This window comes from Cylas formicarius, unplaced genomic scaffold (assembly GCF_029955315.1).
Source record: "Cylas formicarius isolate icCylForm1 unplaced genomic scaffold, icCylForm1.1 PGA_scaffold_7__23_contigs__length_41026272, whole genome shotgun sequence".
In the NCBI taxonomy this organism is placed as follows: Eukaryota; Metazoa; Arthropoda; class Insecta; order Coleoptera; family Brentidae; genus Cylas; species Cylas formicarius.
Genome location: NW_026844352.1, coordinates 10,731,300 through 10,757,215, shown reverse-complemented (window position 1 = coordinate 10,757,215; position 25,916 = coordinate 10,731,300). Strand labels below are relative to the sequence as shown.

Below are 25,916 nucleotides of genomic sequence, written 5' to 3'. Positions count from 1 at the left end.
TTTGTGGAGGGATGTTAAAAATTTCGGTTTCTATAAGTTTCAGGACACTGGAGTTAACACGGGGAAAAACATTGTTACGACGAATGGCAGATTTCAGTTGGTGCCAAACATGTTCAAAGCCTTAAAACTGTATGCCCTAGATTTTTTGCATAATTATCACAGACGTATTCCTTTTGTAGGTTCAAGCTTTGTAGAACCTCAATTAATTACTTTTTGGTATAATCTTCGTGAAAATAAATGTCGTTATTATACATGTAGTTTTGGATTGTTGCTTTTGTGTCACACGAGAAAGGGGTTTTAGTCCACTGTCTAATGTGATAACTTACATTTTCCATTGCAATTACGCTATTAGGAGAAATATTTGGAACTAGTTTGTTTTTAAACCAATCCATAGAAGAATCTTTAATATTTTTCGCAGACAGAGAAACTCCATTTGAATTTCAACCATCTTTACCTCTTTTTGATGGCGCGTTTGTTTTATACTTATAACCCAAGTAAATAATTGGCCTTTGTTGTTCTCTGGAAATCCTAATTTTTTTCTAGATATTCCAGTCGCCATTTACGAATTCTAAAAGATTCCATTAAAACTTCCCTTTTGTCAATTTTTTAAAATCTAAAACCCATGTGTTGAATACACTTCCATAAGGAAGTTCTGCCACATTTAATACCGGTTTCATCTTTTCAAGCCTCCTAATTAAGATATCTAATGTAGACACACTTTGTTCCTCGTATAACTGGTAAATGTTACACCGTATTATATCTTGATCACTTTCATCTACACTCGAGAAAATGTCAGCATCGCTTCTTTTTTTCCTCGCTGAAATGGGATTATTCACAACTTTCCATATAGTTGATGTTGGAATTTTCGTCAATGTGACCGTTTCTTCTAAAGATGCTTGCTTGCGGGCACCACGTTGAATAAAAGTCAAATAAACATTATTTACAACTTCCTTAGTCTCAATAGAATAGTGTTTTCTACATTTGGGCGGGAACATCTCCTGAGATACACTAGACTCGCACATATTTTGCATAATTCGCACATAATTCAACACACGCTAGATTACACACGAAATAAGAATGATTACTAATAAACTTAAACTAAGTAGTATACCAAACCAAAGAATATTAAACACAGGTAGGTATTAAACTATTTTCTATTACGGATCACAATTTTACCTGAATTTAAATTCCGAAACTTTAGGTAATAATCTTGTTGCATTGCATTTTAATGACCACCCTTCGATATTCCCATTCAAAAGCAATTTCTTATATCTACGAACAGACCATACCTATACCCATTCAGAACCATATTCGAAATAATTTCCATAGTAATGTATTTGTTCGGCTGAACATATTCTCTGCACGTATACTTGGCTTTGGAAAAAGAATTATTATTATTATTTTTATTACTGTGCTAATTGTTATTTGTCATGTTTGACAACAGAACACAATAATTATTTCTAGCCGAGTCAGTGAATGAATTATTATTATTAATAATTTTCAACATGGTTCGGAATAGGTATAGGTACCCCTAATGCATTTTGATAGAGAAAAAAGTCATTAACTTGGTAAAACTTTTCAGAATTGTTGAAAATATGAATGTTTTCTGCCTAGTTGTGGACACCCTGTATTAAAGTAGACAAAAAATGACAAAAATGTCAACTTACGACTCTTTTTTAACTTTTTTTTTTCAAAGTTAGACATAGGTATAGGACATTATACATAAAATATGTTTAAAATGTCCATATAAAAAAAAAAATTGAAAGGCGTTACTAAATTACGAAAAACTTTTTTAATTGTTGGTTTGATAAAATCTAAAAATAAAAATTTGCAGTTATACGGTATGTTCCGTACATATTTTTTAATGAAAATTCCTTTACATTTTTGCAAATTATAGTTCCTCCAAGAAATGTTTACCTATATGACACCGTAATTGTTTTTAAATTATAGGAAATATTTCATAAAATTAACTCTGTCATTATCTGCTATCTCTTCATCAGCAACCATTTTAGTGAAAAATAGACCCTGAACTAGCCAAATATGTTACCAAGAGTTCAGTAAAGAGCTTATTTTATGCCGGGAGGCTTCCAGAGTCTTGACAAATTGCCGAATCAACTATTTTTTCTCTGATTATTTATGTATTTATCAAAATATTGTTTTTAGTCTATCCCGATTTTCAAGTTCTTTTAAAATATTCACTTCTATTAATCATTTACAAAAATACGTTAGCCGTTTTAGATATATTTTTTGTTATTACCAAATTATTTTGGTAAACTAAAATTATAAAAAATTGTAAATGTGATTAATGTTTGTTTGTATTTTCCGAAATCAAGTAAAATCTTACTAACGCGAATAGGTAATTAGCTGATCCCGACTCAGATCCTAAAACAAGTTTCTTATTCCATAGTCTATTTGAGAAAGGCGCAGAATAATAAAACGTAGGTATACAAATGACATATGACATTGATTTCATTGCAAAATTCTTTCTTCTTACCGAGTCCAGATAGTACCACCCAAGTTTGGGGCAATTTAAGCTTTTTCCTATTGTTATTGTTATTGTTATTGATTTTCGCCAGTTCTCTGAATGTGGTGTTGCATCTTGCTGCAAATCCTTTCAGCTGCGCCAACATAAGTTTTTCCGGTGTGCAGTTTTACCACGTTGTTCTGCTATATCTTCGACGGCGTATATCACTAAATTTTCTTCAAATTTAATATTTTTGGTGGCTAACAAATAGATAATTTTTTGTGTTCTTGAAGATGAAGCAAGAATATATTTTATCATTTTTTTCAAAATAGTCTTCAAAAACATCGAAATTCATGATAATTTCCAGTATGGTAAGACTGAAAGGTTAGCAAACCTGCTTTTAAAAATAATTTTATTGCACACGCCTATCGCCAAAACCGAAATTGATCGGAACTGGACGGAATTTTCCATTTTATTAATTTATACTTTTCTGAAATTTTCTATAATTGTACTTGATTTACCACCACTCCTTCTACCCTTTCCATTACCTTAATTCCTATTTCAGTTAGTTCCTTTCGGTGATACCATTTTAGCTGGCTTCGAGGACGGCCAAATAAGGGTTTGCTGCCTAACGATACCGGATTCTCTCGGAAATCGGCAAGACAGCATTTCACTTGCGGTTGCTCAGGTATAAATGCCCTTAGTAAAATTTATGACACTAATTTAAATCACCACCAGATTACGAAACCTCATAATAAGAAACTCACGACGATGGCAATCAACAGATCGGGGACGTTGCTAGTCACTGCTGCTGAGGATAATACATTTTTCGTGTTCAAAACGGACCTAAATTCGCACAAAAAATGCTTGACGCCTATTGGTTTTTTTCTAGTCCCGGATGCTGTTAACTGTATAAGCTGGCATTATGAAAATGTGAGAATTTGGCGTTATAGTTATCAAATATTGACGTATAGCTAAATCACTTCCATTCTATCGTTTCTATTTTTCTTTTACTATTAACAGAAACAACTGACGTGAATTTAATTGCGTCTGCGTCTATATGTCTAGTGTGGATGGTCCGCGTTATCTCAGGGTTAAAGACAAAAGTTGTTGGATTTAACTATCTCTTACCTTAGACCAGCATATATATTAAGGCACTGTCAATTGTTCCCGACCTTCTAAATGCTTTATATATAATCATAAACCTAAGTTTCTGATAGTTTTTTTTATTGTTCAATAAGTTAAGAGATTGAAAGATGTATGTGGGTGTGGGTTTAGCGTTCCAATTACTTTCTTGCCTTACGTGATTCTGTCTGCAACTTATTTTTCGGATCTCGCATCTATTTTAACTACAAGATATGAAGGTATATTACTCTCTCGATATGTTGCTTTCCAGTATCAGATATCCCGACCGTGCACCTACGCACATATATTTAGTTGTGTTCATATTTATCTGTTATTATGCTAAATGCGATACAATAAATAAAAAAGATACTTTTAAACAAAATTTTTCGTCAAAGAAACTTCCACAGGCTACTGTAATGCTTTTTACAAAACTTCTGGATTCCTCCTGCGTCCGTTTTTGCTTAATCAAAATTGCTGACGTTGGCTTCTTTGGAGCTTGACTGAAACTGGCTCTTATTTTACTCTGTACCTGCTTATATATTGCCTGCTTCCTTATTAACCTCCCCCCCTTACAGGAAAAACTGACAATTTTCGTACTTAATTCTTTTCACTTCATTGAACAATTAAAAAGCATTACATTAGATAAACAAGATATTCTAGTTAGTTTCGACGTAGAATCCCTCTTTACCAAAGTTCCTATTCCTGAAACTCTCGACATCATTTCAGATAGATTAAAATCCGAGAATCTGGAACCAAACCTTCTCACCTTAATTGAAAAATGCTTATCGGGAACATGTTTTTCTTATAACAGTCAAATTTTTGAACAAACGTCGGGAAAAGCTATGGGTTCTCCACTATCACCAGTCATCGCGAATATATATATAGAAGCCTTTGAGAAGAAAACTCTCGACACCTTTCATCGGAAACGCTACGTCGATGACACTTTTAATATTTGGCCTCATGGTCAAGAAACCCCAGTAGATTTTCTTAGACACTTAAACTCGATACACCCTAACATACGTTTTACCATTGAGTTGGAAGCTAATAATAACCTGCCATTCTTAGATATTCTTATCAATAGAAAATCAAACCTAACATTGGGTCATTGTGTTTACAGAAAACCTACGCACCTTAATGCATGGTCACCATCCGGCCCAAAAATCATCGGTTATCAACTCTCTTGTTTACAGAGCCGTAAAACTATCTCATCTCGAGTCACTGAAAACAGAATTAAAACACCTTACCTCTGCTCTTCTCTCTAATAATTTTCACATTAAAGATATCAAAAAATCATCCATCAAAAAATACACTTGCATTCCATGCGTATGCATCAAAGAATACATGGGAGAGAGCGGACGAAAAATGTCAACTACGCTGAAAGAACACGAAAGAGCCTTACGACTAAGACAAATAAACTCATCAGCTGTTGCCGAACACACTCATGAAACAGGGCATAAAATTTTATTTGATAAAACTAAAATTCTTGCATGTAATCAGTTCTACTACCAACGAAAAATCCGAGAGTCTATAGAAATCTATAAACAACCTAACAATCTTAATCGCGACTCAGGTGTCTACCTGTCACCAATTTAGGAATGAGGCATCCGAGACGGTGTTTATACCACTCATTAACGCCCCCCCCCCCCCCAAAATAATATATAAGCAGGTACAGAGTAAAATACGAGCCAGTTTCAGTCAAGCTCTGAAGAAGTCAACAGGATGATTGGCGAAACGTCAGCAGTTTCGACTAAGCAAAAACCGACCCGGGAGGAATCCAGAAGTTTTGTAAAAAGCAAAATTTTTCGTGTTAGTTTTTGATCACACAGAAACTAAGGTTGATCTCCTTCTATAAGAAAATTAACCCCAAATACAAAGCAATAATATACTTACTACGTTAAAAATTGACACTCCGCTGGCGGGATTGATATTTTCATAGAGAACTTAATGATTTTCCGCGCATTTCAACCACTGGCCTGCACTTTATGCTATTTTTCCGTAAAAATGCCGCAACTTATTGATGGTCTGTCAGAGGCCTTGTTGGTTTTTGCATGCCTCAACATTTTTTTTGTAGTTGCTTCATAACTTCCTCAATTAAGAGCATAAGCAGGACCTTTATATCTCTTGTGACGTAAAGTACATACTATACAATGAGATTTACACTTAAGTGATAATAAAGGGCGAAAATGCTTAGTAGGCGCATATTCCGCAACTTGTAATAAGAAAAAAGTTTCCTATAAACCTGGGTTCGAAAAGGCTTTGTCACCGAGTTACAGAGTGTCCACGATTTTTTTTCAATCCTACCTCCCACAGGTTTTAAATTAATGATTTTGACCAGTATTTTTTTTCTTATTTCATGTGGAGGAATATGTCCCACAGTTGTCACAAACATCCTCTATATATAATAATATAATATTTTAAACGCATAAGGGATTCCTAACAATTTTTTTCCTTTTGTATTTTCTGATCCTTTTACATTTTTTTTACTTAAAGAAAACACCTATTTTAGGAACACGAGGTTTTATTAGGCTGTGAACACGGTCATATGATGCAAGTCGCTTTACCCAAAGAAGAACAGCTTTATACGACAGTATCGTTTAGACTCAATTTGGAGCCCAAATTTAATCGCTTTACCACGTATAAATCTCAAATCAAAAGAGACATTAAAATCAAGGAAATCGAAGAGAGAAAAGCGAAAAAGGTGGCCCGCAAGAGACAAGAGATGGAAGCGCTCAAAAATGAACATCCCGGATTGGAAATCGACGAAGAAACGTTCCTTGGTAAGGTGGAGATTATTTTGGTGTAGTGCCACTTAGAAAATAATAAAAATAATTTCCTATGTACTGGTTACGAACATTTTTAAAAATTATTTTCAGAGGATTCGGAAAGTGAGGAGGAACTGGAACCCCTGTATATCCCCGAAGTGCCGAACAGGATCATTTGGTTAAAATATACCGAAAATGATACTATCTGGATATCGATGGCAGGGTAAAAACTTCTATTAAGTATTAAATGGAAAATACTTGCAATCGCTGTAACTGAAGACAATAGGATATCTTTAACAATTTATTTACCGGCAATCCGTTTTTCTGTGACTCAATTATCAGACACAGCTAAAATAAATCAAATTAATAGAAAAATATATTAAATTATTGTTAAAATACAAAAACATATTATTCGTTATCAAAAAAATATATCACAATACATACTTTTCAAAGTAACTAAAAAAATTGCTTAAAAGGTGTAGCTTCTCTGTTTTGTAAAAATAATGTATCTAAGTAAAACTTAATCGGATTTCAATTTTATTTCGTCCAAAAATAATAAAGTGACAACTATTAGGCGCTACTATTCACTATACACACTATTAATAATTATATATAATGTCTCGATTTATATCGATTCTATATATTTGCGCGCTCAGGATTATCTTTTCGACTGGCTGGCTACGAGTTGAAAATTATCCAAAGAAGCGTCTGTGATCTCGTTGCGATCCCTGTAAATGTCTGATTTCTTGAAACGCACATGAGCCCGGCCAAGTCCGGATTCTGAGAAAGCTTTATAAATATTAATAGTAAATCGATTATAATTTTAAAGGTATGATGCCGGATACATCTATGAATACCACATCGATCAAAAAAGCACCGTGCCCATAAGATTCAGAATGGTAGAAGATGCTGAAGACTTAGAAATAAGCACTTACGTTTACAGGTAAGTGTGATGTTTCCAAAACCACTTTCGGTCCGGTTGAAAGTTCTCTTTCGCAGTCACAAAAAGGACTTTTTAATATTTGCAATGCAAGATGGGAGCGTAAGGGTAAACAAACGAAATCCAAATGATTTCGCCGACTTGAAGGATTATTTTACGGTACTTTTGTAGTAAAGCTTAAAGAGTGCGTTGTAACTTGATCCTGACAAATAACTTTTTAGATTTCTATGCACGACAATCAAAACGGGTTTATACCGCGACTGTGCTTCAGCTACGACGAAAGGTACTTCTTTAGCTGTGGTCACGACGGCAATGTATTCTCTTACAAGTTTCACCCGACGGATTACAGCTTCCCTATTACAAAGCTGCGAAGAATAAGAACGGATCACACTTGCTCGTCTATCGAAGGCATGATAACCAAAATAAGCGCTTCGCTCGTTTGCAGAATATTTTTACACGTTATCTATTGAGAAATTATAAACACTTATCGTCGTTGCACTCTTTAAAAATATTATACTTTTTATGTTAATGGTCGATTAAGTTTTGCCTCTGTAGTCTGGACAACCCAGTACGATATCCATTTTAAAAGCAGATTAGAGACGATACAAAACAAATTTCTAAGATTTCTCGATTACAGAAGTTTTGGTTATTATAAGTCAGTCAAATTAGGATATAATCAGACTCGGCGGGAAGTTTGAGGACGATGGTAGAAATTTTGAGAGTTGGACAACTATTTGTTTTGTCACAATGGAGGTTTGAAAAAACTGTTTTTTGACTTATAGTTGAAGCTATAGTTTATATATGTTAATAAGTAAAAAAGTTGTGGCAAAAAACTGTCTAAAATTACTGTTTTGTAATTGATAATGAACTGAACAAGCCTCTCACCCCAGTAAAAGAAGTCCTGAAAATTTCGGTGTAAAAGTATTAAACTTGTTAATAACTATTTAATTTCTTTGAATTGATCGTTTGAAACGTTTTGGAAGTGCAAATCAAAGTTCAAGGCTTTTTCTAATAACATAAAAAAGAAAAGTATACAACATCGATTTTAAATTGTTTAAATGATTTTCAAAATGAACCCTATTTCCTGCTATTGAAACGCTGATAACTGGAGTTCTTTTTTAAATCACTGTTAAGCTGCCCAGAGCAACTGCAGTTGAGAACCATTATATTAAAACCTTCTCCCATAAACCGTTTAAATTGTAGATAGCGTTGATTCTTTAATATTTTATTCATATCTAGCCTTCAAAAAAAAAAATTAAAGATTTGTCATTGATAGAAGCATGCAGCAGCGTAGACTCATTATAACCTCATTATTTATAAAAGTTTAATTAAGGTCATACGGTTTACAGTAAATTGGAAATGGTTTTTCCAGAATAAAAGCGTCTATTCTTATGGGTGCGAATAATTGGATGATTTTAAAAAGTTCAAATAAACGTCTCGCGTAAATTGCTTAACATTATTTAAGCTAGAGGGTGTTACAGTTTTGAGACACAAATTGAGACCTGATTATTTAAAAGATAGAATTTTCATATTTTTAATTTTTTTTCTTTCACTTAAATGTGACCGGTTAAATAGAGTATAAATATAAATATTCGAAAAACAAACGCACCCGATGTCAAGATATGATATTAAAATACAGGGTGAAAGACATATTTTTAAAATGTTTTAATTACACCGTTTTACGCAAAATCGCGGCAATAGAAAAACATGTTTTTGTCCCGTAAGAAATGTGTATATGACACACTGATACTTTTGATGCGACGTTGGCAGCTCATTGGGATAACTTTTATTCCGTGACCTTTACAATATAAAAAAAAGTTTTTCAAAGCCTTCGCCAACTTCACCAAATGTATCTAACCACTACTTTTTTTTTAAACAACATTTTAAATTTCGTCAAGTTGGCAAGCCCCCCAAAAAAAGTGTACGAAATAATTACTTACGTTTTTTACTAAACTCGTAGTAATATATTTGACTATAACGTAAAAAGAGTTATAGACCTGTCATAAAAATGAAATATTTTAAATGACGAACAATTTATATTTAATACTTGGATCATAACGAAAAAGTACCTGACTTGTTTCTTGATCTGTCAAAGGCCTCCGACACTGTAGATCGTGATTGCTAAATTGGAGTGCTACGGAATGTGGATGCAAACAACATGTGCCCATAATGAGTAATGGTGTTACATACTCATCAAGAGCGCAAAGGATTGAGTGTGAGGTTCCCCAGCCATTCCATCTTGGGGCCCTTAGTTTTTCTACTATATGCCAATTGTCTTACCAAAACCGAGCTGATAACTTTGATAGAGAAATTTTAACAAAGTGGATGCCCAACTAACATAGGTGCCCCACATTAAATCTCTGTGCTCCGTAACCGTGTGTGTTCTGGGACTCCCATACACACAATTAAAATATTCAAAGCGCAAAAGCAGGTGGTAAGGAGTATGTTACATGTACATCCTAGAGACTCATGCAGTCCATACTTTACTCAGCTGGATATTTTAACATTACCTTCTTTGCAGTTTTTATTGTTGGTTCCACACTTGTTTCCAGAATTTTCATTCAGAAGATGTGTCTATAATTACAAGAAGTGCAACACATTTGTGTGTTTAATTGTATTTTACACCTAGCATATATTATATATATATATATATATATATATATATATATATATATATATATATATATATATATATATATATATATATATATATATATATATATATATATATATATATATATATATATATATATATATATATATATATATATATATATATATATATATATATATATATATATATATATATATATATTTCTTATATTCTAAAGGGTACGAATGTATATATATAGGAAATAATAAAAAACCGTGTTGTTTAAAATATTTTCAATTTTTTCCCAATAAGTTGAGGAATCATAATATTTAAAAATATAATAGGGAAACATATTGTTAAAATGTATGTTATTGTTTTTTATGCAATACCTGTTAAAACAATTTTCCAAAATTGTGCTAAATAATCGGGATATAATATGTAAGGCATTTTTCAAAACTTTAAATTATGCTAATTCGTCTTATTCTTAATTCTGATAGAGATAGAAACGACCGAAAAGCCGAGTCTTGAAGAAACTAAAATTAAGGCCGAAAACGATAGGATTTTTAAAGTAGCCACTGAAAGAAAAACAGCAGTAAGGGAAGCGTTAAAAATATTAAAGGAGCGATATAAGAAATTACTTCACCGAAACACGGAATTGTTACCTAGCCAGGTGCGGTTGCCATGCGGCATACTTTCCTTATTATATTGCCAATTTCAATTTAAGAGCATCCCGAGGGAGCAACTCGAACCGGACGACAGGGTGTCGGCGCACTTGAAGAATGTACTCGACGAGAAGATAGAAATCGTCAAGAGGAAACTCGGCTACGATGTGGAAAAATCACGCGTTAAAGTCAACAAATTATTGAGGCAAGTTTTTTTTAATCTAATCAATCGCCCGTGAATTCGTCCATGACTTTCCCTTCCAGTTACATAACGGACCCGTGCGACATGCACCCGAACGTCATACATGGCATCGGCAAACCCGGATGCGCGATAATGACCGTTCGTCAAAGGATAATGCCGCCCATTTTTTATGAGATGCTCCGGATTATCGACGAAAAACTGAAACAAGAAGAGAGTAAAGGCAGGTGAATGTTAATAACATTTAAAAATATGCAAATAAGGCAAGAGATTACTTTCAATCAGTTCTTTCACTTCTGAAAAAGCAAAAAAATGAAAAATGCAATGAATGAATAGTATTTTTCAGTAAATACATTCTTCTTTCTATATAATATTACCATTTTTAAATAAGAGTACACTTGTTTCAAAAATATTGTTTTTATCCCTTTTGCTTTCAATATTGTTCAAACAAAGCAAAGTACTTTTAATATAAACATATGAAATTTTTAGTAAATAATATTAAAAAAATATATACGGGCTTCTTGCAAAGCAAAATTTTTAGATTTTATGAAAGAATATTTAAATAATACTAAAATCCTTTATTTTCAGTAGGCCGGCCCTGCATATGATATTTTTCATTTTCGATAAAAAAAATATTTTGTGCTTCCCTAAAAAAACACGACGCCAAAAAACAAAACAATTATTAAGTTTTTGAGATAACTCAGTTGAAGAGTACCAAAATACACAAAAGATCCTAATACATTTTTTTTGTGGATCGAACATCTTTACTATTTTCAAACAAAAATTTTTCAAAATCTGTTCCATCCATAAAATGATTTATTAGGATTACCTTATTCATTTTTTTTAATTTGTAAAGTCGCGGATTCTTACAATAATTTTATCTTAGCTACACATGGTAAAGACAAATAAGAAAACCAAGAAAGACAAGTAAGACAAATGAAGACAAATAAGCAAACGTATCTAAAACGGACTCATTCTTGGCTCATAAATGTTCCCTTAAAATCTTTGTACTGCAGTCTATAAACTAACTACCGGCCAAAAGTAAATCTTGAAACCCATTTTGAAGAATGTAGCACCATTAAAGTTTAAAACATTTGAAATAAAGTGATGGGAGGCACTTAAATATGCATAGAAATCCCTATCCAAATAAATTCTTGACCTGCCTGGTATATTTTTTCTAAGCACGGCACTGAAATGTACACCCAAACTTATATGAAAAGTAGTTATTAATTATTCTTTAAGTTAACAAATGCAGAACATATGAGAAGTAGTTTCATATTTTCTGTGTGAATTCCAAAAATGAAAAAAATTCCTCAACTTCAAAATGTATTTAACCTTAACGCGAAAGATCGAAAAACACCTTGTGCATCATTTCCCTGCAAACCAACCCATCCATTAATTAAATAATAATGACAATAAATTTTCATTCATGCATTCAGATGAAAATATAAGGGAAGTAGTAAAGTAAGTATCTCTTAAGCTTTTAATTGGATGATGCGTATTAATGATAAAAACACAAAGTTCCTACTTGAAAAAAAAAATCACTACTTCAGGCAAATTTAAAAAGTTACAGGTTACTCTTAAGAATTGAGAATTGAATATCAGATAAATTAATGGGATAAATTAAGACGAACTGTTTCAAAAGAAAATTAGCTTCATGCAATTAAATTATGATTTTCCATTTACCAATTATATATATATATATATATATATATATATATATATATATATATATATATATATATATATATATATATATATATATATATATATATATATATATATATATATATATAATTTAATATGTTACACTATGTAATTGTTGTAAGATTGGGCTTTAATTTCATAAGTCAAGCAATTTTTCAGGGGACACAGAAGATGAAGCCAGAGAACATTAAAAAAGAATAAATTAAAAACAAAAAATATACCTACCACATTCCCATTGGATATTACAACTGTTTCAATTCAATAGGCAATATCACACTATAAATCACTGCTAATTTTCGTAAAAGATGGCATCTTTAATTATGGTTTCGAATTTTTAGTTGGGTAACTACATTAACTTTTTCCAGTAAAAATGATCTTACAAATAAGTTGGCGCCAGTAGTACATCAAACATAAAAACTTTATTGTTGCACAGTTAAAAACAAATTTTAGATCCCCTGAAAGGGTTCAGATTGTTCAAAAACCGTTTTCGGCAAAAATTGAAAAAACCGAATCGCCACTTGAATTTTTCCTGTTAAGTCTTCCGGCCGCGGTAGTACAAGATCGGTTAGGGCCTCAACTAACCCGTATATTGAAGAAATACAGAGCTCGGAAGGAAAAATGGGAACGAAGGGCTAAAGAGGTAAGAAAAAACGAATTAATTAATTTCCAAGAAACAAGAAAATGTTTGGGCACAAAAAAACAGAGTAGTTCTTGTGGTATTTTCCTCTCATTTCATCTGACTCTTCCTTGTATGTTCAATAACATGTATTTAGTGAAGCACACTATAATGACCAAGATAACTGATAATATGCACAAAAAAATATTATCTGGAACAGATCATTAATATAGAATTAAATAAATAAATAATCTGTTTCTCCAAATGTAAGTAAGTATATTGTAAGTATGATGCTGAAAAAAAATAAGTTTCATTTTATGTAGTACTTTTTATTAAACAAATTATTACAGGCTATTTAAAATTATTGGAGCACTTAGAAAAATTACATAAACATGTCATCATAACCAGGTGGAGGAAACTCATCATTATCTGGTCTATTGGGAGGCCTTCGTGGCTGAGGAAAACTTTCGGGTGGCCTAAATGGATCAAAACGTGCTCCAGGAGGTAGAGAACCTGGTGGAACACCCAAATTACCGCCCATGGGGAATGAAGGCCGTGGTGGTTGGAATAACATTCCTCCGCCACCCAGTGGCCTAGGAGGGGCGATCCCAAGAGGGTTTATTCCAAAAGGATTTAGATCAGACCTACCATAATCAAATGGATCTGCCTAGAACATATATTAAGAGACAGATTAAATTAATGCTTTAAGATAACAATTTACCAAAGGGGGTTGAATATACTGGGCAATTGGCTGGCTAAGCCCCTCTGGCTCAGTGGATCGATTTCGAGAAGTTCCTTGTTGTGGTTGCTGGGTTTCTGTTTGACTAGAAGTATCTTTCTGTTTCTCTGATAAGACCACTTTATCAATCAGTTGAGTCTTTATTTGCTCAAGAATACTCTTATTATCTGGTATCATTTCATCAAGTGTTCCAGTTTTCTGCGCAACAGCTCGTACATTTAAGTGTACCAGTCCAACAGTACGTTCATCTACTCTGACCAAATTAATCATTACAGCATCATCTAAGCTAGTGGCCTTTAAATTATACAATCGACCCTGATAAACATATCGAATAGAATAATCATCATTCCAACCTTTTGGCAAAGTTTCACTCTTCGATTCCGTACCATCTATGTTCTTCGACTCACCTAGGCCGATACATTTAAAGCCATTCGATACGAGAACTAAGTGTGTGAAACACACCAAAATATCCTGATTATTTTGTATATCATTCTTCAAAGCACTATAGAGCAAATCCCACCCAAAAATTCCAGACGACATGTTGGTATCATACGGAATTTGTAAACAAACTACGAAAAATTTTCTACTGAGTGATTATTTTCGATATTCGAAAAAACTATATCATCGCCCTACCCTTATTTTCGAATCGAGGTTATATAAGAACCTTCCTCTTCCTTTTTTAGTCGGCTACTTAACAATGATGCAAATACATTATAACCAAAAGAAGACGGACCCAGGGAGCATTTTCTTTTTTATATGTAAGAGTGAAATCACAGACTGCTAATTCGATGAAAAAATGTAGAATTTGTATTGCTGTCACAAAGTATCGGTAAAAATCAAACGAAAATGCCCACCTACCAAATTTACAAATAAATAAACAAACATGCAATGCAACAAATTGCGAAATTTTACCAGCGTATTGGACGTTCAAAATACAACAAATATTCACAAAAGTATTAGGTGTCAAAAATAAAAATAAATAAATAATTAATAAAAAAACTGGCTTAACCAATCTCCACGTACTACGAGCGATAATCTGATATTTTACGTGAATAGTATGCATTATTTATTGAATTAGTAGAAATTGGTAAAAATATTTGCGGCTAAATAATTAAAAACAAATTAGTTTAACAAAATATTGTCTTTTTAATGCTTGTCAATCAATCAATAGATTTTTCGATTTTAGTGGGACGAATTTTTGGCCAAAAAACCGGTACCTGGAAAAAACCACCCCGACGATGAAAAATTTTTGGAAGAAGCGAAACATTCCTTTGGAGATTACAAGCTAAAAGAAAATTTTGATTACAAAGTATCAACCCAAGAAACGACCATAAAACACTACAAAAAATTGCTGGAAACAAGAGGAAAGGTCGATATTATACACGCTCGTTTTAAAAATTACTAATATTCAAATATACTTACAGCAATATGCCTTACGCCACAATTTCATCCGCAAAGTGTACGATATAAGGGACGAAAAATACAAATTGATTGAACTGCTAAAAAAGAAACAAAAAAGACTTGACGAGATTAATGAAGAATTACCAGAATATATGAGGTTAAATATAAACAAAATCCCATGAAATTGCACGTGAAAATACGTCGAACTATGATTTCAGGAAAAATGGACCTGACATTCCGCCCTACGACGCAGCCGAATTTCCAGAAGAAAAATTGAAAATCAAAGTCGTGCTTCCCGAAGGAGAAACAGAATCAGATGATGTTGATCAACCCAAGGAAAGAAAAATAATTGCGGTAAGTCAACGTTGCCGGTGCTGCATATAAGAAAAAATGTAGAAAGCTACACGGCAATTCACACTTAACCACATTATTCTCTTTGCTCTTTGGTTATTTAATCTACTATTTTAATCAAGACAAATTAATTGTTGGAGGCCATATTTGCCAAAAATGTTTTGTATATTGGTGATAAAGTACAATATCTTCCTTATTTCGCTCAATTTAAAAAAAAAATGTTTATCCAGCTTACCATATTTTAAAAACATTTTCATTTATACAGAGTGTTCCGTAAAAGCATATATTTTTTTAACCTCCTGTATATTTTTTCATAATAGGATTTCTCCAAGAAATATTTATATCACATCGTAATTATTTATCTTTATCTACATTATCGTCTTCAGTTAAACCACTGTTGGTAAAGTTTCCCTATACCAATACATTCAAGTTTTTCCGTAATACTCGTCTTTTACAAAATTATTTTAATTTATAGCTATCTAGTAACTGATTGTGAAATACAAGCGGTACATTGACCTTTTAAATTTAAATAATAAAAATAGGTGTTTGTTACTCTGAAATTATTTTGGTAAAACAAGTTTGGAATATTTGATCAATTAAAGTCAAGTATAAATACACATTGGAATAGTAAATCAACTTAAAGTGCTTACTTAAAAAATACTAAGTGATTATTATTATTGAATACAAATTTAACATTTCTCGCTAAATGACAACTGAAATTTGCCACACCCAGATCTTGAAAACCGTTTCTTATGGTAATTCTTATTTCTTTCCTTGTCGAACTGGTCTTTCAATAGCATTGTGTACTTTATAAGCCGGGTTTGATAGTGCTTGATAATCCGGATCTGTGTTTTTAAACGCCTACTTTATTCCAACTATGCATTATACATTTGGGAAAAGTGAAATTGATAACATTAGATTCCCGTAACTATCTAAATTTGGCCGGACATCTGCCTTTGCTTTACGTTTAGTAGTTAGTTTTAACAAAGTACTATTAAAATATCTTCTAGAAGAAATACTACACTAATAATAAAAGCCCGATATATTAGAAAGACTAATTCGTGGTAAAAGTGGAAAAATATTTGCAAATGAGTAAGGTGTCAGCAATGTCGGATATAAAAAACAACAAACAAAAACTAAAAAGTATGTATGTATAAATTATTTTGAAGATTATTTTGGACATTTACTATGAAGTTCGTGTGTCTTGAAAATCATAATTTGCATTCGCAAAACGGATAAAAGAATTAAACCTCAAACCTACACAGATATGTAATGGAGATGAATCCGCCCTGTATTGGAAAATGTTGCCTGAGAAAACGCAGGTTCAGGAGAAGACTACACTAATGCTGATGGTTCAGGAGACAAAAAATTCGAGAGCTTTCAAAAACGTACCTATTGAATATAAATCAACTGCCAATACACTACAGCAATTTTCGTAGATTGGATACATCACTCTTTTATTCGTCAGATCAAAAGTCATTTAAGAAGCCTCAATTTGCCTGAAACGGCCCTGCTAACTGTCGATAACGCCTCAAGCTACCACCTTATTTCTCCCACCATATTTACTATGAAGTTCGTGTACATCACTTTTGCAGCCTGTGGACCAAAATGCCATTTGACTGATGAAATTATTTCATCGGAAATAGTATATTATGCAACAAGTGCGGTAAAGGGCATTTGACTCACGAGTTTATTTGACACGAGCGGAGCGAGTGCTTAATAAACGAGTAATTTAAAATTTACCGAACGTGTTGCATACTATACTTTTTCTACGGCCGTCAGAATTGACAAACGTCAAAATTCAAAGCGTCGGAAATATCTCCAAAAACATCCGATTGCTCCCAAATCCGCGCGGTAAAATCCCGGAAATGTCCGAAGCGGCTCGGATTCATGGGAAAGGAAACCGACGTAGTAAAGTGACGCTTCCCGCACGCTAGATCGGTGAGTAATTAGGTATTTTACAGACGAGAGTAGAAAAAGTCTTTTAACCCATATTTTGTCTAATAACAAAGATATTAAAATCCATTGACATGAAGGATGCTGTACATTTACTATGCAATGCTTCGAAAAAAATCTCCCTGGAAATCTTGGAGAAGTGTAGCATGGCTCACGTTGCAAATACCAAACCAGACACTGAATATGACGCTGATCTGATTGTTCTTAGTGAATTGCAACGTTATCTGCTTTCTTCTGATGAAGAAGTAAACGGAAAAAATGTTTATGTTAATTTTGATTTTTCTTTCGGTTACTTGTTTTTTTTTTATTAATTCGTATATATTTACGATATGCTCAATGCTTTCATCGAACAAAATCTCACGAACGCGGAAATATGTAATTGGCTTGAGAATGATGAAGATTTGGTACCACTGGAAGACATGGATGGTGCATGTGGGAGTGACAATGAAGATACAGAATTAAATCATCCAACCTGACTGTTAAGAACGATGCGGCAGTTAAAAGTTTTAATGTGTGCATAAAGTCCTCTTGTACTTCAAAGATTAAAAGAAACAACTTTTATGATGAACCAGAAGAGGATCAAGCAAACAAAAATTACAAATTATTTCACAAAATAATATACAATTTAATGAAATATTGTTTGTTTTGAATATTTTTTATGTTTGTACTATATTGTAGTTGTCTTGTATCAAATACTTTAGTTCTTAATACAAAAGTTGTCTTGCTTCAGTAATCCGAATTATTTACTCATCCGGATCGCCGCCGTTTTAATTAGTTAGGATTATCGAGACTGCACTGTAATAACAAAAACGTATTTTTGAACTAACAGTGAATTAAATCAATTTATTAAATTTAAAAATGCCAATGTATCCCTTTTATTTTATATTCACGGCTCACTAGAGAGCGACAAGTGAAAGTATTTTTGTAAATAAAAACGAAAGTTAGGAAAAAACTTAAATCGGTGGGTGTAGGGAACCTCAACCAAAGTAGTGGGAGGTAATAGCTACAAACGATAATGTAGTTAGATTCAGAGTACTTCATTTAAAAATGAAGAGAAAAATAAGTTTAAAATTCGTTGGAAGTATTTCGAAAACCCTCTTTATATAATAATTACTTGCGTGCTTTACTGAACTCTCAGTAATTCATTTGACTACCTTAAGGTCCATTTCTAATATTATAAAGGGTGCGGAGATAAAGAAGTTATATAGAAGCATGTTCTTCGAAATATTTTCTAATTACGGTGCCATATTAAAATTCCTAGGAGGGAATAATACATTTTTTGTTGCTTTTAAGTATAATAATTATAAATAAGGGAAATATTGTACTTTGACATGATATTGCGCCACCCTGTATATTAACTACTCAAATAGAATTGTAGTGAGAAATTTGATCCGATTTTTCCGTGTCCGCTTTCATGTGACATGGTCCTTTGGCTGTCCACAAGCACCGTACTACAATTTTATTTCAGAAACCTGTAGGAGATATTTTGGAAAAGCAACTGCTGGCAAGCAAAACGTATCCCAAATTCGATAACGGATTTTTCATCAGCGCCATTCCAAACGAAGAAGTATTCGCGGTTCAGAATATGTCGTGCGCTGAGCTGCTGCAATTTTCTGAACACTCCGATACCCCGTTTGAGTCGTGCCTCAGGGCCAACAGATTGAACAGGTGACATATTTTAATAGAACACACTTTCATGTTTAAGCTATCGCACTTCAGGTTACTGTTCTATCAGAAACTCGCAATAGCCGAAATGGAAGAGATGATTGAGGATTTTAATAACTGGATATTTGAAGCAAGGAAGGAACGGTTACCGATATTAATTGGCGGCAACTTTATCGACATATTTATCGTGTGTCTGAACGAGGAGTTGCAGATATTGAAAAGTTGCGAGGAACAGGAAGAGAAACTTTTGCAGGAAGTGAACAGTAAGCTATCGGGAGTCCACGCGATGGAGGTAATTATGCTATCTCGTCGAGTTTCCAAAATAAAAAAATTATTTTTTCTCGATAAAATGTTATGGGAGTCACCCAAAAAAGAATTAACTTTCTAGTTTGTAAAGTAATCGAACGCTGTAGGAAATTACAGATTAATCTATAAAGATAAGCTTTTTAAGGAAACCATTCGAAATGACTATTGTTGTTGCTGTTTTGATTTACCTGTGGAATAGTAAAATCAAATAAAGTAAACAATTATTTTTAAAAAATTGTAAAATATAAGTAGAGCCAGGGTTGCGCCACTTATCGCGAACTTGAGGTCACAATGGTCATCGATTTATGGAAAATATAATTCGCCGTGAAATACGGCATATAACGCATATAACGCAGATTTAGCAGAGGAATGATGGCTTCTAGATATCAAAACTATCAAATATACAATACATATATTTTTTCAAAAATGCAAAAAAAATGAGCTGGGTAAGTAACAACGCATTATCAAAAAAAATGAACAAATTATAATCCATTTTTACTAATTTTTGAAAATCATTACTATAGCTTTTTCTTTAATTACCATTCTAATACTTGTTTATTAATTTTAATAATTTTATTGCAAAAACAAAAAAGCGGGCGACAGCAGTTTTGTTAGCAAAATATCACCAATATTAAATATTTTACCTATCGAGTATATTATATCTCAAATGTCGAAGAGGTATCTTAATTTTACCGCATTATTTGAAGAAATCAATAAACCCATATATGGTTACTACAAAATCCACTTTTTTACGAAGTCCTGTAAAGTTAAGTCGTTACTATTTTTTCGTTCACTTGAATTTGTTCAAGAAGTATAGCATAAACTGGCCCGTTTACAGGACAAATGTCCGATATTTAGGGCAACCCAACCCAACAACTTGTTTAAAATAAGGGGTAGTTTGTTGTATAAATGTTAAATCTAAAACCAATCATTAGGGAGATTTCGCGCTACAAACATGGCGGAAAAATAATTCTTTTAACAATAAAATATTAAGGAAATATTATTGTTATAAAAAAATATCCCGCATATTTTTTTAGTTTTATAACCCCTTAACTAAATTTATTAAAAAAAAAAACGCAATGGCATGGAATAATTTGGATAGATGCGTTTACTTTTACTTTTATTTTTTTATCCCTTGCCATTTTTTCAGAAATCTACTTAATAAAATTAAAAATGTCGATTCGAACTCTCTCGCTTGAACCCTCATCTGTACGAAGTATAGATATAACTGTTTTTATTTTGATATCCTCCATATAGTTGATCCGTTAGTATTTAATTGTGCTGCAATTTTCCTCATATTTGTGTCCTGTTGCCCTTCAACAATATTTAGCGCAGCGCAGGTTGTGTATAAAAACGACAAGCTCTCAAGAAATTTCCGTTCGCACGCCCATACATAAAATACATATCTGCCATTTCTGCATTAGTGTAATTCACCATTATTGAACAAAAGCTCTTATAATTGAAAAATTCTTAGATACGACATTTTTGCTTAAATTGGTCGTATTTTTTATTCAAACTAACTCAGCAATGTCAGCAATAGCACTAGATTTAGATTTTATTTTCTTATTCGGAAACGATAAGTATTACGAAGAAATAAAATATATATAAAAATAAGTTTTTCCTTAAATTTAAAAATTATTAAAATTATTCAATCCCCTCCAATCATTTTAAAAAAATAAAAAATATGCAGACAGTGTATTTTCATAACAGTAATACTTCAGCGCGATATCTCCCTAATAAACAAACAATCACCCCCTTAAGTTTATATTTTGTAAAGCACCTTCTATAAAAACTGTTTAAGAAGTAAATGTACCTGGATTCACACACTATTTAAATTCATTCATTAAGGATATAATAGAAGGTTTAAAATACGACAAAACAGCCCACGAAACGAAACTGGAAAACTATCGAATAGAAGAAGAAAAAATACAGGAAAAATTCAAAAACGCCACCGAAAATAACAAGTTTTTTGATTTCTTGAGAAAAGTGTTTAGGAAAAAGTTTCGGCTCCCGAGGATAAAAAGCGAAAACGGTAAGTTCATTAGTTACTTACCGGTGCCACAACTTAAATAACCTTTTTTAAGATGATACTTCAGAATCGTCAACGTCCAGTACAGATGACACCGAGTACGATGGCGACACTGCTAGTGTCGACTCGAGGGATTTTGGATTTATTAAACAAGACTTGAACGTATGCCCCAAAGGATGTGAACCGGCGTTGTTCAATTTAACGGTTGAATTGCGTACCAAAAAGTAAAGAAAAATTTAATAATCGATTTATAATTAAGACGTCATTTTCCATAATTTCAGACATAAGCTTGAACAAAACGAAAAAAATGAAATCAGACTTCTAGAATCAACCACCAAGGAAATTGAGATAAACAAAAAAAAACTAATTACCCTACAAAATGATTATAAACTAAACGAGGAGAAATTAGAGGAGTTCAGGGTACCTTTTTCAATTAATTACTACGTATACACGTGACTCAAATCAAATTGCGTTCGGAAAAACATGAGATCGGTCGAAATCCGTTCCAAAAATTTATTTATTTAAACGCGACTTGGACGTTATGTATTAATTTCATGAGCGCCGCCACATAATAATTAAAACAACATGAATGATAGTTCTTTTGGATGTTTTGAAAAAAATTAAAATAACTCAAGGTAAAAATTGTGCTCAATTGACACCCACTAGCATCACACAGTCATTGACAACAAAATTGTCAGTTGGTCGTATAGTCGTATTTCCGTTCTTTGCTAATTCTGTGCTGCAGTATTGCACGTGGCAATTTAACCTCCGCTCGCTCCCTCCAGAATCCATTGTATTCGTCTCAAAAAGCTCTGATATCGTTTTTTTTTCTTGTGATTTTCGTTTCGGAAGTATTTTAAAATGTTTAAGTGTGCCGGCTCCGCTGTTTTTGCTACTCACGCAGGTTAAAGGCCGGATGGTCCTTGGTGGAAGCGGGAGGAAACCGTGTTTTTTTTGGTATCTGCAAAATCCTTTTTTGATAACTCAGAATAAATGTTGGTTATATTTTGTCTTTTTTTTGGTCTGTAACCAAAAGAAAAATTCCTCGGTGAATCCCGGAAAATAGCGAATGACCACAGTTTATAATTGCTTTGGCTCTTCTGTAAAAAGTATATTTAAAAGAACACAGTTCTGCATACAATCGACTATTAATTGTCCCAATAAATAAACCACTGACTCATATATTACCACGCCAAACACAAACGCACCAGAATTTAAATCCAAAACCAATTTTAAAAACGATTCTAGTCACATGTATAGGTAGTAAATATTCCCGCTTAAATATTTTAAAGTTTGATTGACATTTTTACATTCCAGAGGGAAAAACAAAAGAAATTGAACGATGTGAGATGTACAGTGGTGTTACATTTGGACCAGATTTACGAGTTTAATCCAGAGTCCAGCGATATTTCCGACTTCATAGTGTTTTCACGATCGCAATTGACCGACCTCTATAGACAAGTGGACGTTTTGAAAAACGAAACCTTGAAACAACAAATTAGCCACGAGTATGTTTCGGTGATGAGAAAAATTTCTTACTTTTTTAGACGCTCTAAAATAAATTTCCTTTTAACCCTAAACCAACAGCCATCGAAGAAAATAAAGTTCCGTTAACAAACATAAAACTTAAATTGCTTAAATAAATTTATACTGAACGTTGACAATAATAAAATAAATAATAAAATTATTAGGAAAATTTATGACCTATTTAATGAAGCTACAAATGAACAGAAAAGCCGACTTAAAAAGATGATAGTATTTTAACAACTGATAAAAAAAGAAGTGGCTAATATCTTTCAATGAATATTTTATCAACATAGGAGAAAAAATGGCTGCTAAAATAGAGTTGTCCATCACTCCTGTAATAATAAAAAAATATGTTTAACTCCAGTCACGGTAAATGAGATAATAGAAGACATAAACAATTTTAAAAAACAATTGTGCTCCAAGAAACTATAAAATTATTTTAAAATTTTTAAAAATTTTACACTTACGTATTGTTGATCCTATATATGATATAATAAGAATGATACTTGAGAGTGGTAATATACTCTATGAGTTTAAAACGTCTATAGTATCACCTATATATAAAGCAGGATGTAGATCGGATCCCGTTAATTATAGAACAAAATATGTCTTTATAAGCGTCTCTTTTATTTTCTTAGAAATAATGTAAGTAACTAAACAGTATCAATTTGATAAATTGGTTAAGGCTTTCGCCTTCGCCCGTTGATAAGCTATTATCTTCATTCGGGTTTAAAGGCCGTCGTCGATTGGAATTACTTCCTAACGTTTCGCTAGCACGAGTGGCGAGCTTCTTCAGAGGTCCTTCCATCTCCGATGTTGGACGTAGACTCAACATCGGAGATGGAAGGACCTGTATTACATTGCAAATATGTGAAAGAGGGTATATTTAATCGAAGTAAATACAGTATATCCTTTTTACTTACATTTATAATAATTTTCTAACAAAAAAAAACTACCAAGAGAGCTATTTCATAAAATAATTAGATTCTAGGGTGTAAATAGTCCCCACTACATATTATATGAAAAAATAGAATGTAACACCATTCTTCGTTTTCAAAAACCGGCGGTTCAAAGTTTTCATATCGCTATCTCAAAAAAGAGTTTGAGTTATAAAGAAATAACAATTCTGAGGACAACTTTAATATTTCTAACGGGCGATATTGGCTCAATATCAATATTTTTACAAGTTTGATCTGATATTGCTTTTCGGCAGCCCTGTATGTATGTAAAAATTGGAAATTGGAAAAAAATCATATGAAATCAATAGCCAAGTCTTGACAGCTACATTTTATATTTTTAATTCTTGATAAACACCGTGTCATGCAGATTAATATATTAATAAACACAGCGGTTGTTTACTAGTTCCCTAAAAAAATAAGTTAAACTGCATTTAGTGCCCAAATTATTAGCGACTGATGGCAAAACAATTTGGACATTGAAACTGAAATTTTACCCATAGTGCGTAAAGCACATTTCTTTATATATTTTAATCAATTTGTGATGACGAAATTTAGCACCTATATTAAGTATTTTTTTTTAGTACTTATCTTGCACATCTGATGAGGCTGGGCAGAGACACAACTTACATGAAACGCAAGTTACGCTCGCTCAAGCTGGACATAATCCAATTACTGAAAACGAAGTTTGGTAAAATTGTAGACATTGACGAATTGGAACTTGCCATGTTACAAAGATCGTTCCAAAAGCAATACGTAAACGAATTGGAAGAGGTCGTATTAAAAAAGCTAGTTTACAATTTAAGGATCAAAATGACCGATATTAAAGCAATGTACCTTTCCGTTCTAGACGATTGGGACGTAAGTGCAAAAAAAAGGTCGCTCGTCATTTGCAACATATGTTTTCATTTTTCAGAGGAAAATCGCAAAAGCTCAAGAAGAGCTGGCAGACGAAATCAAGCAAAACACGAAACGCGTCGAGCTCATCGCCGTCATCAATAGGGAAAAGGAGGAGCTAGCCAAATTCGTGAGATCTCAGCAGACAAAGAGGGAAAAGATCGAGAGTACTGAAGCAGTGCACAAAGAATTTTTAAAAGATTTGTTAAAACTGGAAAGCATAGTTGAGGAACAAAACCGAACTCTGCATGAACTGAGGGAAGAAACGAAGATGTTGAAAGTTAAAGGTAAGCGGCGTTATATTGATGTTGATGAAGCTTCACTGTTGGATCCGCAGGATTGCCTCCAAAGAGTACAAGAAAGAAGGTTGTGTATTTAGAAGATAAAGAAAAACATGAAGTAGAAGAGAGTAAAGAACAGGAGAGGCCACCAGACTGGGAATATTTCGATGAGTTTATTAATGAGGAAATCTACGACGAAGGTGCCAAAAGTATGGAGAAAGTATCGTTCAAACGGGAGATCACTATACCAGGATTGTAATTGTTTTTTATTTGGTTATTCAAAGTCCAGGTTTATATACCGAATGCCCCAGTAAGGGCAACGAAGTACGCTGTTAGGGCAACGGAGGGCCTTAGAATTAAAAAAAATATATAAATAAATCGGCCAAGAGAAAAGGTTGTAACTTATTTCCGAGTTTCTGAAATAGCCGACGGGGGTATAATTGCTGTCTTGATTTTTAAAATCAAGTAAAGTAGGAATAAAAAAAATTGACACTAAAAAAAACGTTGAATTTTAAGGAACGTTTTCACTTGACGAGTTATCTAATTGTACCTAATTTACCAAATAAAACGTTCATTGGTAACGTTTATGACTTTTTTAAAATAATTTCGAAGGGCACCAAATTTCCCCTGTAGCTGACATTACTACATTTTGACATCCTCCCCCAATTGGCATATTTAATATTCACCTTATTTTTAATTAGAAATTAGGTTTAATCAGTGACTCCCGTTATTAAACAATT

General features: G+C 32.8%; 2 protein-coding genes across 2 annotated transcripts in view; one reads left to right on the top strand and one right to left on the bottom strand.

Moving 5' to 3' along the window:
- LOC132704709 (cilia- and flagella-associated protein 44) overlaps positions 1-25,916 on the top strand; it is a 34,809-nt gene that overhangs the window by 7,627 nt on the left and 1,266 nt on the right. Inside the window, exons 8-30 of the mRNA XM_060674888.1 lie at positions 3,034-3,152; positions 3,203-3,397; positions 6,096-6,366; positions 6,463-6,574; positions 7,181-7,294; positions 7,351-7,450; positions 7,513-7,699; positions 10,382-10,554; positions 10,609-10,751; positions 10,811-10,972; positions 12,903-13,092; positions 14,994-15,176; positions 15,232-15,365; positions 15,427-15,562; positions 18,984-19,183; positions 19,235-19,472; positions 21,335-21,518; positions 21,571-21,739; positions 21,797-21,935; positions 22,833-23,023; positions 24,583-24,859; positions 24,915-25,182; positions 25,233-25,431. Of these exons, the coding sequence (XP_060530871.1) occupies positions 3,034-3,152; positions 3,203-3,397; positions 6,096-6,366; positions 6,463-6,574; positions 7,181-7,294; positions 7,351-7,450; positions 7,513-7,699; positions 10,382-10,554; positions 10,609-10,751; positions 10,811-10,972; positions 12,903-13,092; positions 14,994-15,176; positions 15,232-15,365; positions 15,427-15,562; positions 18,984-19,183; positions 19,235-19,472; positions 21,335-21,518; positions 21,571-21,739; positions 21,797-21,935; positions 22,833-23,023; positions 24,583-24,859; positions 24,915-25,182; positions 25,233-25,431 (4,084 nt within the window). The remainder of the gene's footprint in view (positions 1-3,033; positions 3,153-3,202; positions 3,398-6,095; positions 6,367-6,462; positions 6,575-7,180; positions 7,295-7,350; positions 7,451-7,512; positions 7,700-10,381; positions 10,555-10,608; positions 10,752-10,810; positions 10,973-12,902; positions 13,093-14,993; positions 15,177-15,231; positions 15,366-15,426; positions 15,563-18,983; positions 19,184-19,234; positions 19,473-21,334; positions 21,519-21,570; positions 21,740-21,796; positions 21,936-22,832; positions 23,024-24,582; positions 24,860-24,914; positions 25,183-25,232; positions 25,432-25,916) is intronic.
- On the bottom strand, positions 13,392-14,478 carry LOC132704711 (proteasome inhibitor PI31 subunit-like). The gene is made up of 2 exons (XM_060674890.1): positions 13,790-14,478; positions 13,392-13,735 (listed from the first exon to the last, which is right to left on the bottom strand). The coding sequence occupies exons 1-2, from the start codon at positions 14,345-14,347 to the stop codon at positions 13,451-13,453; spliced, it is 843 nt and encodes a 280-aa protein (XP_060530873.1). The 5' UTR covers positions 14,348-14,478; the 3' UTR covers positions 13,392-13,450.